This window comes from Petaurus breviceps, unplaced genomic scaffold (genome assembly GCF_028583685.1).
Source record: "Petaurus breviceps papuanus isolate PSGF00001 unplaced genomic scaffold, PetGlider_PUasm1.0 91041, whole genome shotgun sequence".
Taxonomy (NCBI): domain Eukaryota; kingdom Metazoa; phylum Chordata; class Mammalia; order Diprotodontia; family Petauridae; genus Petaurus; species Petaurus breviceps.
The window spans coordinates 18,322,621-18,337,317 of record NW_027187400.1 but is presented as its reverse complement, the minus strand read 5'-3'; the positions used below and the strand labels follow the sequence as shown (position 1 = coordinate 18,337,317).

The 14,697-nt window shown below is 45.4% G+C and overlaps 1 protein-coding gene across 4 annotated transcripts in view; it reads left to right on the top strand.

Annotated features, from left to right (window-relative positions):
• The window catches only part of FBLIM1 (filamin binding LIM protein 1), a 37,102-nt gene that overhangs the window by 11,517 nt on the left and 10,888 nt on the right, over nucleotides 1-14,697 (top strand). For 3 of the 4 annotated variants that reach the window (XM_069078904.1, XM_069078905.1, XM_069078906.1), the window contains exons 4-7: nucleotides 3,227-3,414; nucleotides 5,152-5,269; nucleotides 6,111-6,280; nucleotides 8,817-8,995. In XM_069078904.1, coding sequence (XP_068935005.1) covers nucleotides 3,227-3,414; nucleotides 5,152-5,269; nucleotides 6,111-6,280; nucleotides 8,817-8,995 — 655 coding nt within the window. Of the gene's footprint in view, nucleotides 1-3,226; nucleotides 3,415-5,151; nucleotides 5,270-6,110; nucleotides 6,281-8,764; nucleotides 8,996-14,697 lie in introns of all 4 variants that reach the window. The other variant, XM_069078907.1, reaches the window with a different exon arrangement.

Here is a 14,697-nt window from a genome sequence, read left to right as displayed (position 1 = left end):
AAAGAAAGAAAGAAAGAAAGAAAGAAAGAAAGAAAGAAAGAAAGAAAGGAGGAAGGGAGGGAGCTCTAGTATGCCTTTGCATGGACAATAGTTTTCTGAAGAAATCTGAGGAGTTTTGTGAGTGGTAAACTCAACAAAAGTCATGGGGGCAATGTGAGAGCAACAAAAGCCCTAATATGAATCTGGGCTTCAATAAGAGAGGCTGAGCTCTGGGGAAAAAAAAGAGAGGCTGTCCTCTATCCACTATCCTCTGCCTGAGTCAGGTCACATCTGGACAGCTGTGGTCAGTACTGGGCATCAGGGTTTAAAAAGGACATTGCTAAGCTGGGGAGGGTCCAGAGGAGGCGATCAGGAGGGTAAAGGACCTTTCCATGCTATATCGAAGAAGTATTAAAGGAATCAGGGTGTTTATCCTGGAGAAAAGGACAGGAAAGATGGGTTCAAGTATTGGTTGTTCGTGTAAATGAGTGATTGAGTGTATTTTGTCTGGGTCCAGAGAACTGCCAAGGAGCAGTGTGTAGGCAGATCTAGGCCTGTTGTCAGGAAAAGTCTCCTAAAATGAGAGCTGTCTGCAGGTGGAATGGGCTGCCTAGTAAAGGCTGAATATCCACATGTTGGAGATGCATTCAAGGATGGGGCCTCCATGGGTCCTCACCAACCTTCCAGTTCCATCATTCTGTGTTTCCTGGGTGCTCCCACCCTCCTAGGGGGATGGGGAGACATCTTTCAGGGGCTTTCTCCATCTCTGTTCTGGAAGAGGATAAGTTACTGGGCGGGGGGGGCGGGATAGAAGGCAATCCAGTCTGGGTGAAGCAGGGAGAAATAGTCTGGAGGGGAAAGGCAGTCTGATGGGAACATGGAGCTCTTTTTGTTACCCTCTTGTCTGATCCTCACAAAGACCTCATGAGATAAGGAGTGAAATCTTTTTATCCCCATTTTACAAATGAGGCAGGTGAGGCTTAGAAGGTGAAGGACATGACAGTAATCACAACAGCTAGAGAGGATGACTCATGGGTCTCCCAATTCCAAATCAAGTTCTCTTTTCTCTGCAAATTCGTTTAGCCATTTAGTCCTTGAAACTATTTTCAATCAATCGTTTTTCAGTCCTGTCCAACTCTCACAGCCTCATTCGGGGTTTTCTTGGCAGAGATACTGGAGTGCTTTGCCCTTTCCTGCTCCATCTCATTCTACAGATAAGGAAACTGAGGCAAACGGGGTTAAGTGACTTGCCCAGGGTCACAAGTAAGTGTCTGAGGCTGGATTTGAACTCAGGAAGAGTTTTCCTGACTCCAGGCCCAACTCTCTATGCACTATGCAGCCCCATAGCCTCCTACACACCTGAGGCAGGGAAATTAGTTCAGAGATTATTAAAATAGTTTTGAAATTCCTTTCCCTGACCTTCAGCTAGGGTCAGATTATTTTGCCTAGAAGGTTGAGCAGTTGAGCTGGGTGATGCTGACCCTGGGCCTCAGTTTCTTCATCTTTAAAATGGAGTCTAGGGACTCCTCTAGTTCTAACCGGGCAGTCTGCTACAGTGAAGAGATGAATGGCTCTCAAGTCTGAGAAGACCTGTGCTTAAAACCTGTCTCTAATGCTTACTTATGTGGCCTTAAGTAAACCCTTCACTTCCCTAACCTCAGTTTCCTCATCTGCAAAATGAGAGGAATGGCCAGGCGGCCTCAGAGGTCCCCTCCAGGGCTAGATCTGTGATCCTATAAGCTGGAGGAAGTTCTTAGGGAGAGAGGATTTGGGGGAGGGCTGGGCCCATAGTGGTGACATTCTTAGTGATGTCATCAAGCCAGAGGTAGACCTCAGCAGGAGCCATCCGAGGCTCCCAAATCGATGCAGTCTGCCATGCACAAGGGCCCACACCCCCGTGGGGCAGCCAGACCTTTCAGGGCCTGGAACTAGCCCGGGCCCTGGGTTGACAGCAGCAGGCGGCCTGGGTGGCTCCCTCATCTCCAGTGCTTTCACCAGGCTGTGATTTCCCATCCCTCCCATCTGTCTGGCTCAGGAGGTAAAGCTAGGGATCCATTCAGCCGCTGGCATTTGTTCCCACAGCAATTATCCACCATTGTTGTGGCAACACAGCAGATGCTGGGCGTGGGGATGGGAGGAAGGCTCCCTGGTGTTAATTACACCCAGGGTAATTGTTAGGAAACAAAAGAAGGAGGTTCAGGATTGCTGGGTGACCACTAACTTAATCCTGCTCATCGTTCTCCATCCCCCCATCCCTGGAGCTGCAGAGAGCCTGGAGAGGCAGAGCATGGGCTGACAGGCAGGACTTGTGGGGCCTCTGGCCCCTGCTCCAGCACCAGCTGACCCCGGCCCGTCTTGTTCTAGGTCATCTTGGGCAAGGCCTTCCAACTTAGTTCTCTCTGCTCTCTGGCTTCCTCTTCAGTAAAATGACCTCCACAGGCCCTCCTAGTTCTAACATTCTGTGTTCCATGGTCTTCCTAGCTCTGAAGTTCTATGTTCTAATGACCCTCCAAGCTCTGACATTCTGTATTCCAAGACCCTCCCAGCTCTGACCTCCTGTGTTCTAAGGACCCTCCTAGATCTGGCATCTAGAGTTCTAAGGGCCCTCCTAGTTCTGACATTCTCTGTTCTAAGGGCCCTCCCAGCTCTGACCTCCTATGTTCTAAGGGCCCTCCAAGCTCTGACATTCTGTATTCCAAGACCCTCCCAGCTCTGACATCCTGTGTCCTAAGGGCCCTCCCAGCTCTGACCTCCTGTGTTCTAAGGGCCCTCCCAGCTCTGACATCCTGTGTTCTAAGGCCCCTACCTGCTCTGACCTCCTGTGTTCTGAGGGCCCTCCCAGCTCTGACATCCTGTGTTCTAAGGGCCCTCCCAGCCCTGACCTCCTGTGCTCTAAGGGCCCTCCCAGCTCTGACATCCTGTGTTCTAAGGACCCTCCTAGTTCTGATATCCTATGTTTTAAAGCCTTTTCTAATTCTGACATTCCGTGTTCTAAAATGGCATTATCTCTTCAGATCAGCTGTTCAGAGCACAGTACTCTGAGAAGATTGGATTTGGGGATTGAGATTTGATGAAAAGGAGAAAGAGGTTTGAGGGGCAACGCTGCCAGTGCCACGGAAGGCCTTAGTGGCATGAGATGCCTCCTGGGGGGGCATACATACAACTTCTTCCTCATTTCACCAGGAGTCAGCCCCTTCCCATGAGGGTCTGGTCTTCATCTCACCCTTCCTTACACTTACTCTTGCAGGTTCAGCCCTCCCTCGTCCAGCCCCAGATGCTGAGGACAGCTTTCCTGATCTGGATCTCCTCCCTCCTCCACCACCCCCTCCAGCCTTCCTGCTCCCACCAGAAGAGGAGGGCCTCACCCAGGGAGGGGATTCACTCTCAGAAGACCTACAGCAGCTGCATGTGGTTCCTCCCCCTCCCCCTCCACAGGTACCACAGCCCTAGGAAGCTCAGCAGCCTCCCTCCCTCCTAGCCTTGTTGGGTGGGCAAAGACAGAGGCTGAGAAAGAGAGGGGGGATCTTTGGCCTTGGAGACTGTTGGACCCACTCCTTAACCTCCACGGAGCTCCTAAAGCCTTATAAATGGGAGACGTACTGTGCTTATAAAGGCCCCAGAGAAGGGGAGCCCATGCCCTGCTCCAGTGACAGTAAGAGTGACAGTAGTAGGAATAGCAGCCGTTTAACGTTGATGATGAATGGCTCATGTTCCCTGCTTATCAAGCCCTTTATATCCTGACCTCATTGCATGCTCATAATGTCCCAGGGAAACTTGTAATGCAACAAGTATCTTTATCCCCATTTAATAGATAAAGAAATGGAGGCCGAGAGACATGAAGTTACTTAGCCAAAGTCACATAGCTTGTAAGTGCAGTCTGGGGCTCAAACCCATCCTTCACTCTTTGGTTCTGGCCTCTTTCTCCTATATCACAGTTCTCACTATTTAGAAGACATTCCTCGTGTCTGTCCAGAACCTCCTATGCAAAAGAAGAACCCTCTGTTTCTTAATCTGCAAATGAGACATTTGGAATAAATGATCTCGAAAGCTCCCGCCAGCTCTAGAACATCCAGTGTTCTAAGGGCCTTCCCAGGTCTGACACTGTGTTCTAAGGGCCCTCCCAGCTCTGATATTTTATATTCTACATAATCTTTTTGGTCATAGACCCCTTGGGTAGTCTGGCAAAAACCTATAGACTCTTTTCAGAATAAGGTTTTAGTTGTTTGTTTCAAATTCAGGATTGAAGAAAAGAATAAATTTCACCAAAAAAGAAAAAGATGGGTTTTTTTTTCCCCATCCCAGGTCATGGACCCCTATTCTAAGGTTTCTCCCAGCTCTGATACTGTGCTCAGAGGTCAACTCTCTTCAAGTATTTGGAAAAGGATGAGCCTTGTTCCTGGCCCCAGAGAGCTTAACTGAGAGCCATGGGAAGCTGGGAAGAGAAAATTTGGGGCTCGAAGCCAGGGGATGCTTCCTCTTAGAGTTGCCTCCACCGGGACTGTGATCCCACCACTGAACACCTATAGGCCCATATCGGATGGCCTCTTGTCTGCTCTGTAGGACTAGCTGGCTGCTGGCTCCCTTCCAGCTGTGAAATCCTGTGATTTGAACATTCAATGTCCTCAGTTCCCGCTAGTTCTGACATTCTGAGTTCCGTGATGCTACAAAATCCATTTCTTTTGCTTTTGACCTCAGCAGAGAAAGGAACCATCTGGTAGCAGGCCAGTGGGAGTAGAGGGGAAGGGTTGGAGAATGGAGGGGAGAGAAGTGCCCACTTGTCTACTGAGGTGGGCTCAGGCCAAAGGCCAAAGGGCTCCTGGGAAAGTCAGATCTTAAGCAATTTCTTGGGAACTAGGAGTGTGGTGTTACAGGACGAGCCTAGGACTGAGAGCAGGGAGACCTGACTTCTAGTCCTAACTCTGCCACTAATTTTTCCTGTGACCTTGAGGAAGTTGCTTCCCCCTACCCCAGGGCCTTTGTTTCCCCATCTGTAAAATGGAAATGGAAATAACCACACGGGGCCAGGATAATAGAGGTGCTTTGTCACTACAGAGATGTGAAGGCCATTAATGTGGGACATAAGGTGCCAGAGTGTCAGAGGTAACGGTGTGTCTCTACCTTTACTGGGACCCATATGCATTGTTTTTTTTTTCCTTTTTGCCTCTATTACAGGCCCTACCTGAGCCCCATCAGCTCAAGCTTCGGCCCAATCACCTCAAGGGAGTAGAAGAAGAGTTGCCACCACCTCCTGAAGAGCCAGACCGTGTCCCAGGGAGGGAGGAATCTACAGGTATCCCCATGGGTAGTGAGCAGGAACGAGAGCCTTCCCAAGCAGTCAGGCCCTGGGAGCTTGCCTGCTCTGTTCTGAGATAGCTGGAGGTGTTAGGAACTAGGAGGAAAGAGGGGTGCTTGTTACTCTTCATGCAGGCAAAGCCTGGAAAGGCCTGGGCTTCAGTTTTCCCTCTTGAAAAATGAAAATATTGAACTGGGTGATTCCTAAGGTCCTTTCTGGCCCTGACCTTTTTTTTTTTAAGCAGTTGGGGTTAAGTAACTTGCTCAAGGTTACACATCCAGTTATTTTTGTGTGGGTGCCAAGTATCTGAGGCTGGAACCGATCCCAGGTCTCCCAACACTGGAGCAGGCGCTCCGCCCCCTAGCCCTGAACTTCTTTGTTCTAAGGGCCCTCCCAGCTCTGACATTCTATGTTCTAAGGCCCCTCGAAACTCTGATACTCCATATTCTAAGGGACTTCCCAGCTCTTCCATTCTGTGCTCTAAGGGCCCTCCCAGTTCAGACATCCTCTGTTCTAAGGCCCCACCAGCTCAATTACTCCTCTTCATTCTCGGTTTTTCCAATAATTCAAGCCTGACGAAGTATATGACACACTCCCCTAAGAACCACACAGTGACCTCTCTCTGTCTGTCCACCTCAGTGGTTCTCCCTTAATGGTAATTAATCCTTCATACCCACGAGGCACCACTGCAAAGTGCATTGTCATCATCAGAGAGCATTCTTCTTTTGCCTTACCTAGAACAATGCCAGGTTCTCTGCACTGCCTTTAATTAAAGGTACTCTAGGTTTTGTGTTCATTCAGGATGGACTCCTGACTCTCCCTCTGTCCCATCCCACAGACATCTGTGCTTTCTGCCACAAGGTAGTGTCCCCCCAGGAGCTGGCTGTGGAGGCCATGAAGAGACAGTACCATGCCCAGTGTTTCACATGTCGAGCCTGCCACCGACAGCTGGCAGGCCAGTGCTTCTACCAGAAGGATGGACGGCCCCTCTGTGAATCTTGCTATCAAGTAAGTATCCCCTGGTTGACCCCTGGGGAAGACTGCTGCAGAAGGGTGGAGGGAGAACAAAAGGCAGAGGACCCATGGGATCATCCATGTAGAACTGGAAGGGACCTTCTAGGTCACTCTAAGAGTCCTACCCCTTCATTTTACAGATGAGGAAACTGAGGTCCAAAGAAGTTAAGTAGCAGGGGCCAGTCCAATCCAGGCCCTCTGGCTTTAAATCTAATATTCTTGTCCTTGCGCCATGACAGACTGGAGGATTGGGGAAGGGGGTGATGAGGGGAGAAGGGTGGAGCTCTTCTCACCCAGGAGCTCAAGGTGAGAGAGCAAGAAGGGCCTAGAGGGGCCCTGAAAGGAGGCCCCATGTCAAAGGAATTTAAGTCTATTGGCCCAAAATGTGTTGCCTGCACTTGGAGGCCTTCCAGAAGAGGCTACAGGACCACTTGTCAACAATGTTGTAGACAAGGATTTCTGATGCACGCCCAGATTTGATTAAATGCCTCCTGGAGTATCTTTCCAACTGGAAATTCTCTGATTCTTTAGGAAAGCATAAAGGTCAAAATCAAATAAGTAAGTGAAAGGAAAGAAGGAAGGAAGGAAGGAAGGAAGGAAGGAAGGAAGGAAGGAAGGAAGGAAGGAAGGAAGGAAGGAAGGAAGGAAGGGAGAGCAAGAGAGAAGAAAGAAAAGAAGAAAGAAGGGAGGGAGGGAGAAAGAGAGAAGGAATGAAGGAAGAGAGGGAGAAAGGAAAAGAGAAGGAAAGAAAGAAAAAGAAAGAAAGGAGAGAGGGAAAGAGAGAGATTGAGGGATTCAGTTTCTTTGCCTTCACTAAAACCTTCAGACCAGATTCAGTCCTTTCCCTTGGCATCTTCCACTATACTTTGGTGGATAGCATGTTGGACTTGTAGTCAGGAAGACCTGAGTTCAAGTCTTTCCTTAACCCCTTACTAGCTATGCAACCTGGGCAAATGACTTGACCTCTTTCAGTCTCAGTTTCCTCCTCTGTAAATGAGTTTAATAATAGCATCTCCTTTGAAGGGTTGTTATGAGGATCAAAGGATTTGACTTTTGTAAAGTGCTTTGTAAGGCCTGGGTGTGGTTGTGATATGGCTTGATGAGAAAAATGAAAAGAGAGGGAAAGAAGGATACACTTGGGGGGGGGGGGGGGAAGGAAAAGAAAGATTAGGGGAAATGATCTCATAATTATGGTGTACTAATAGATACCTACACATACCAAGAGAAAGCAATGGGAGGAGCAGCTGACAAAGCCTCCCTCTTAGCTGAACTGGTTAAAGGAAGAAAGAATACTCAGATACATACACACACAAACACACACATGCACATACACATACACACAAATACACATACATACACACATGCACACAAACCCACACACAGGGTTGGGTAATACATTTCATTCAGAAACACATTTCGTTCCACAGAAAAGTAATAGGGAAAGGGGAAAAGTAGGGAGAGGAATTAGAGGTAGGGCAGAGCAAGGGAGGGATTAGCCCTAAGCAAAACAAACTAAGAATATATAAAATAGATTTATAGTTTTTTTGAGTCAGTGAAGAATGGGAATTTGAGAGGGTATCCATCAGTTGGGAAATGGTTGAAGACGCTATGGTTTATAAATATGATGGCATGGAGCATAGGCCCTAAAGTCAGGAGGACCTGAGTTTAAATCAGGCCTCAGACACTTAATTTACTAGCTGTGTGACCTTGGGCAAGTCACTTAATCCCAATTGCCCTGCCTTCCCCCCTCCAAAAAGCAATAAATAAATAAATATGATGGAATAGTATTATGCTGGAAGGAATGATGATGGGGACGGTTTCAGAGAAACCTGAGAAGACTTGTATGAAGGGATGCAGGTTGAAATGAACAGAACCAGGAGCCCAGCTTCTACAACAGTAATATTCTAAAGGCAAACAACTTTGAAAGACTTAGTAACTCTGATCAACATAGTGACCCGTCAGTATTCTAGGGAACTAATGATGAAACATGCTGCTTACCTCCTGATAGAGTGCAGAATATGATGGTTTTTTCCAGACATGTCCAATTTGTTTGCATTGACTGCACATGTTTGTAATTGTAATGAGATCTGCTTTTTTTTAGTTCTCAAGTTGGGGCTAGGGGCAGGGATTGTGGGGGGGAAGTGAAAAGGCAGATTTTTGCTAACTGAATAAAAATCAAGTACTTCGTAAATCTTAAAGTACTATATAAATGTTAGCTATTGTTAGGATATTTGTCTTTTTGTAGAAAGTAAAATTTTGCAATAATCTCATCCCTCCTTTTCAGCATCTAGGGAGCCCCCAAGAATAAGCCCAAAATTAGTCACATGGTGGAAAGAGGACAGGATTTGTAGTTGTAGAGCCTGGGTCTTTTTCTGGACCTTACTTCCCATATTTGTAAAATGAGGTTCCTTTACAACTCTAAATCTGATGACTCCCAGAGTTCTCTTTTCTCCATTTCTCTCTCCTCTGTCTTTTCAGGGGCAGCCCCCAGTGGGCAGCTCCTTCTTCAGATGTGGCCCTCTTCCCCCAGGACACTCTAGAGAAATGTGGCCGGTGCCAGACGGTGGCCCTAGATCATGTCATCCGAGCTCTGGGCCAGACCTTCCACCCAGACTGCTTCACCTGTGTGGTGTGCTCTCGGCGCATTGGGGACGAGAGCTTTGCCTTGGATGAGCAGAATGAAGTCTACTGTTTGGATGACTTCTACAGGTACAGTTCTATTGGGAGCTGGGACAGTGGGAGAGAGGTCCACTAGAGTGAGAAAAGATGGAAGGAACCAAAGAAAAGAAACTGGGGGGTAGGGGTGGTGAGGCAGGGAGGAAGAAGACATGGTCACTGGCTTCAAGTATTTGAAAGACTGTCACTCCACTGGTCTCCCACAACAAAACAATTGGAAAAAAAAAACATGGAGGGGAAGTTATACAAACAGTCAAAAGGATTCATTATTTTGTTGATTTAGAATTTCCCTCTTGGGACAGAGATCACAGTCTGTTCACACCTGCTTATCTGGGGTGACTCTTGCCCACTGTCTTCCCATAAGTTTCCCATAGGGGCCACTCCCTAGAAGATCGGACACTCCTCCTGATCTTCTAGAGAGCCTCCCTGGTTTCTGCTGGATACCAGTGGTTATCCCTTGATCTTACCATGTTAGATCTTTTCTGTTTCTTAAAATTTTTTAAAATTTTATTATGAATATATTTTTATTTATTATTATTCTTAAAGACTACGTCTCCCTATCTCATCAAGTGTTTCTGGCAGCATTCAATTTCCTTATATTGTGCTTTTCATTTACATTGTTGTAATCATTCTGTTCGTTCCCCCCCCACACACACACACACCCTGGTTCTGCTGACTTCATTCTGTATCAGTCTCCCCACATTCCTCTGTATTTTTCATATGCATTGTTGTTGTTTTTACAGCATATTCAATAATGATATTTCTTTCCAATCTTGTACCAAAACTTGATGAGTAATTCCTCAATCAATGGGCACCCTCTCTGCCTCTAACCAGGACGTAGTTCTAACCAGAAATCAGATGGACTGGAGCTATCAGCCAAGACCTTTCCTGCCTTGGTCCCCCAGCCTAATATTTGTACCTTCCTTAAGGGAATTCTGGAGATACATATGGTTTGACCTTCTTTTGTTACCTCAGTCACAGGATCACCCCTTTAGATATAGAAGAGACTTTAGAGGCCACCTAGTTCAACCCTTTTACAAAGAGCTGAGGCCCAGAGAGGTTAAGACAGCTAGCCCAGGTTGTAAGCAGCTGAGCCAAGATTCTAACCCAGCACACCTGGCCCAGATCCACTGCTCTTTCTGCTGATTCCGAGTCCAAATGGAGAGGACAGGGCCTTAGAGCTCACCTAGTCTGATTTTTTCATTTTACAGAATGATAAACTGAAGCCCAACAGTGCACAACTAAGTGAGAGGAAAAATCAAGGGGTCAGAGAAGGGGCAGATTTGCTCAAGGAAACCAGTGACAATTATTTGGAGCCAGAGGTGACCATCAGAGTTAGGATATGGACAAATCTGGCTTTTATCTATTGGGAAGTTAGTTGAATCAGGATCAGAGGTGGGAAATCCAGGGCTCTCCCATTGTAGCAGTCAACAGTCAATCAATCAATCAACACTAATAAAGTGCCTACTGTGTACCAGGCACTGTGCTAAGTGCTATTTATTAAAGACTTACTACACTAGGTGGCGCCATAGTGAATAGAGCACTGGGTTTGGAATCAATAAGACTCTTCATGAGTTCAAATCTGACCTCAGATGTTAGCTGTGTGATCCCGGGCAAGTCACTTAACCCTCAGTTTCCTCATCTGTAAAATGAGCTGGAGAAGGAAATGTCAAACCACTCCAGTATCTTTGCCAAGAAAACCCTAAATGGGGTCATAGAGAATCAGACACGACTGAAATGATTGAACATAGGCCCCATGTTAATAACCAGGTTAATAAAAGAAGGCAAAAATGGCTCCTGTCCTAAAGGGGCTCACATTCTAATAGGGGATAAAGCATGCAAATAACTAGGTGTGTCCTAGGGATATATGGAGTAGATGACTGGTAATCTTATAGGGGAAGTCACTAGCAACTGAGGGAACTGAGAAAAGTCTTCTGAAAAAATTGGTCTTTGAACTGAGTCTTAAAGGAAGCCAGAGAGGTGATCATGGAGGGGGGAGATGGAGTGTCATGTGATTAAGGAGGCTGGGGCAATGGAACTGGAGAGTACCTGGAAGGAAGGAAGGTGCAAGAAAACTGGAAAGGTAGGAGGGCCAGGTTATGATGAGCTTTAAATGCCAAACAGGATTTTATATTTGATCTTGGAGATAAGAGAGAGCCAATGGGGTATACTGGGGGTTAGGGGAATGTGGTCAGACCAGTGCTCTTATGAAAATCACTTTGGCAGATGAATGGAGGATGAGTTGGAGTGGAAAGAGACTCACCAACAGCTATTGCAGTGGTCCAGGTGTGAGATGATGCGGGTGGGCACTAGAGCGTTGGTGGTATCAAAGGAGAGAAGGAGGGGGTATATATAGGAGATGTTTTTTGGGAAAGTAGATTTGACAAGATCTGACAGTATGGGATGAGTAAAAGGAAAGAGACTAGATGGCATCAGGGTTAGAAGATGAAGTGACTCAGAGCCATTGAGTAATAGGGAAGTTTGGAAAGGGTTTGGGGAAAAGGATAAGGAGTTCCATTTGAAACATGTTGGGGACATCCAGTTCAAAATGTCTAGGAAGCAGCTGGTGATACAGACTTGGAGCTCTGGATGGATCCTAGAGCTATATTTATAGATCTGGGAATCATGTATAGAGTTAGGGGTCACAAAGTGAGAGGGATTAGGGGGAGAAGAGAAGAAGAGGACCCAGAGGAGAACCTTGGGGGACACCCATGGTTGGGAGGGATGCCATGGATATAGAGCCAGCAAAAGAGACTGAGAAGGACCTTCCTTAGTTCATGTGATGAAAACCCATTGTTTTAATACTTCAGTGGAGAGAGAATGAGGCACAGCACTTAACATAGCACCTGGTACATAGTAGGTGCTTAATAAATATTTTTGATTATTGATTGACAGAGATGAATTTTGGTAGGAGAAAATACCTTGATGGGAAAGGTCTAGACAGTGGTGTTAAACTGAAAGAGAAACTCATTTCTGCAGGCTGCATAGTGATTTAGAAAACCACAAATTAACATCATCTATGTTCTATGTATTTTTATTTTGTTAAACATTGCCCAATTACATTTTAATCTAGTCCTGGCCTTGTTAAGGAATTTTGTGGGTCTTTTGCGGCCTGCCGCCCACCATTTTGATTCTTCTGGTCTCAAGCATGGAACACTGCCAAAGCCCTAAGTTTTCTCATCTGTAATACAAGGAGATTGGGTCAGATCAGAGGTTCCTAGCCTTTTTGTGTGTCCTGGGCCCCTTTGGCAGTCTAGTGAAGCCTGTGGACTCTTTTTCAGAGTTATGTTTTTAAACGCATAAAATAAAATATGTAATAGTACAAAGGAAACCATATATATTGACAAATGGTTACCAAAATAAATAAAATGCCAAGTTCGATCTCAGTGAATAGCCCCTGGACTAAGGGTGTCCCTAAAATCCGGACACATAGGAAATCTCATTAACTATGCAGATTTTAGGGGTGTCTAGGTGGCACAGCGAATAGAGCACTGGCCCTGGAGTCAGGAGGACCTGAATTCAAATCCGGCCTCAGACACTTAACACAGAAACTAGCTGTGTGACTGGACACATAGGAAATTTCACTAACTATGCATATTTTCTTTTTTTTTCTTGAGGGGAGAAGGTAGGGCAATTGGGGTTAAGTGACTTGCCCAAGGTCACACCGGTGTGTTGTGACCTTGGACAAGTCACTTAACCTCAATTGCCCTCCAAAAAGCAAAAAAAAAACCCCAAAACTATGCAGATTTTCAAGAAATGAAATCAATGACATTTTCAACAACATTTTATTTAATTAGCATAAATGAGATTTCATAGGAAGACATAGGAGACACATAGAAAATCACATTAATTAAATTAAATTAAATTATTCTCACTATATGGAAAAATAGTTTCCAATAACTAATGAAAGCTTTTATTCCATATGAAATTGTCATGGCTAAAATTTATGTTAATTAAATAAAGTGTTGAAAATTTCATTCATTTCATTTCTTGAAAATATGCATGGGAGGGTGGCTAGGTGGCACAGTGAATAGAGCACCAACCCTGGAGTCAGGAGGACCTGAGTTCAAATCAGGCTTCAGACACTTAACACAAAACTAGCTGTGTGACCTTGGGCAAGTCACTTAACCCAAATTGCCCTACCTTCCCTCCTCCAAAAAAAGCAAAAAAAAAATATGCATAGTTAATGAGATCTCCTCTGTGTCCAGACTTTAGGGACACCCTAAATGATTTCTAAAGACCCTAAGGACCATGAGGCTCATCCTTCTGATTTACAACCAAAACTTCTATTATGTGGTATCTCCCTCTACTAGAATGTGATCTCCTTGAGACCAAAGACTGTATTTTTAATGTGTATCCTCAGTACTTTGCATACAGTAGGCACTTAATAAACGCTCATTCATTCACTTTTATTCTCAAGTCCCCAAGGTCCCAATAGTTCCCCTTTCCTCTTGGGGAGGCCTGAGGTTCTGAGGGTTCAGAGGTCTTTGGTTCTGAGGTGACTGGGCCCCACAATCAGAAAGCCAGGTCCCTTCTAGTTCTGAAATGCAATTTTCCTGTTAGGGTAATAAAGGATTGGTGTCTTCATAGGAATCAGGGAGAAGGACTGAACAATGCTGAGTCTGAGAACAGCGCTGATGGCTACTAACTAGCCATGTGACTGTATTAAAATAACTTTTCCTCTCTGGACCTGTTTTCTTCTCTGTAAAATGGGGGTGATATCTGTACTGGTTTATTTTTTGAAAAATCATGCAGTACTTTTAATGATGCCCTAAATTTCTTTAGGAGAGGTTCATCACTCTCTTCTTGGTGATGCAATATAGCCACAGGCTATGGAAAACCACAATCTGAAGAATTATGGGTTGCTCAAAAAAGTAATGGAGAGGTAAAGGGTGGGCATGTGTGGGCTGTATCACATTACCAACAAAAATCTCACCAGGAGAAATGCTGTAAAAGATTATGGATCTAGAAAGTATCTAAGAGGTCATCTTGTCCAAACCTTTATTTTACAAATAAGAAAACTCAGGGATATATATATTTAAATATATATCAAATAAAAAACCCATGGATTTGTCCAAAGTCATGCAGGTAATAAACATCGGAGGTATCATTTGCACAAAGTCTCCTAATTCCAAAGCCAGTATTCTTTCTACTGTCCTGTGCTGTCTTCCAATAGAATCAGCTACATATGTGACTAGAAGAGGTGGGCCAGATATTAGTCAATGGGATGGATGACCAATGGGATTTCTGCATTCTTAACCAGTACTGGCACCATGTCAAGAGATCCTCCTTGAGCTCTCTGCAGCCTTTGACACTGTGGATTCCTCTTCTCCTTCATACTGTCTTCTCTCCAGCTTTTCAGGCTACCCCTCTCTCCTGGTTCTTCTCCTTTCTATCTTACTATTCCTTCTCATTCTTCTTTGCTGGATCTTCTTCCAGAGTATGCTCTCTAGTCATAGGTGTCCTTCGGGGTCCTGTCCTGGACCCTCTTCTCTTCTTTTTTCTTTACTACTTAGAGAATCCACCCCAGATATTCCCATGGACTATTTGTGGTAGAGCATTCCAAGTTCACATTAGTCTGATCAGTCAGTCAGACACATTATAACTTAAATCTAACATAGTGATGTCATTTTGGTCCTTTTCGAGAATGAAGGACAACAATCAACCAACTTCACTTGGTGATATTATCAGCTCCCATGGATTTAATGACCAACTCTATGCTGATGATTCTCAAA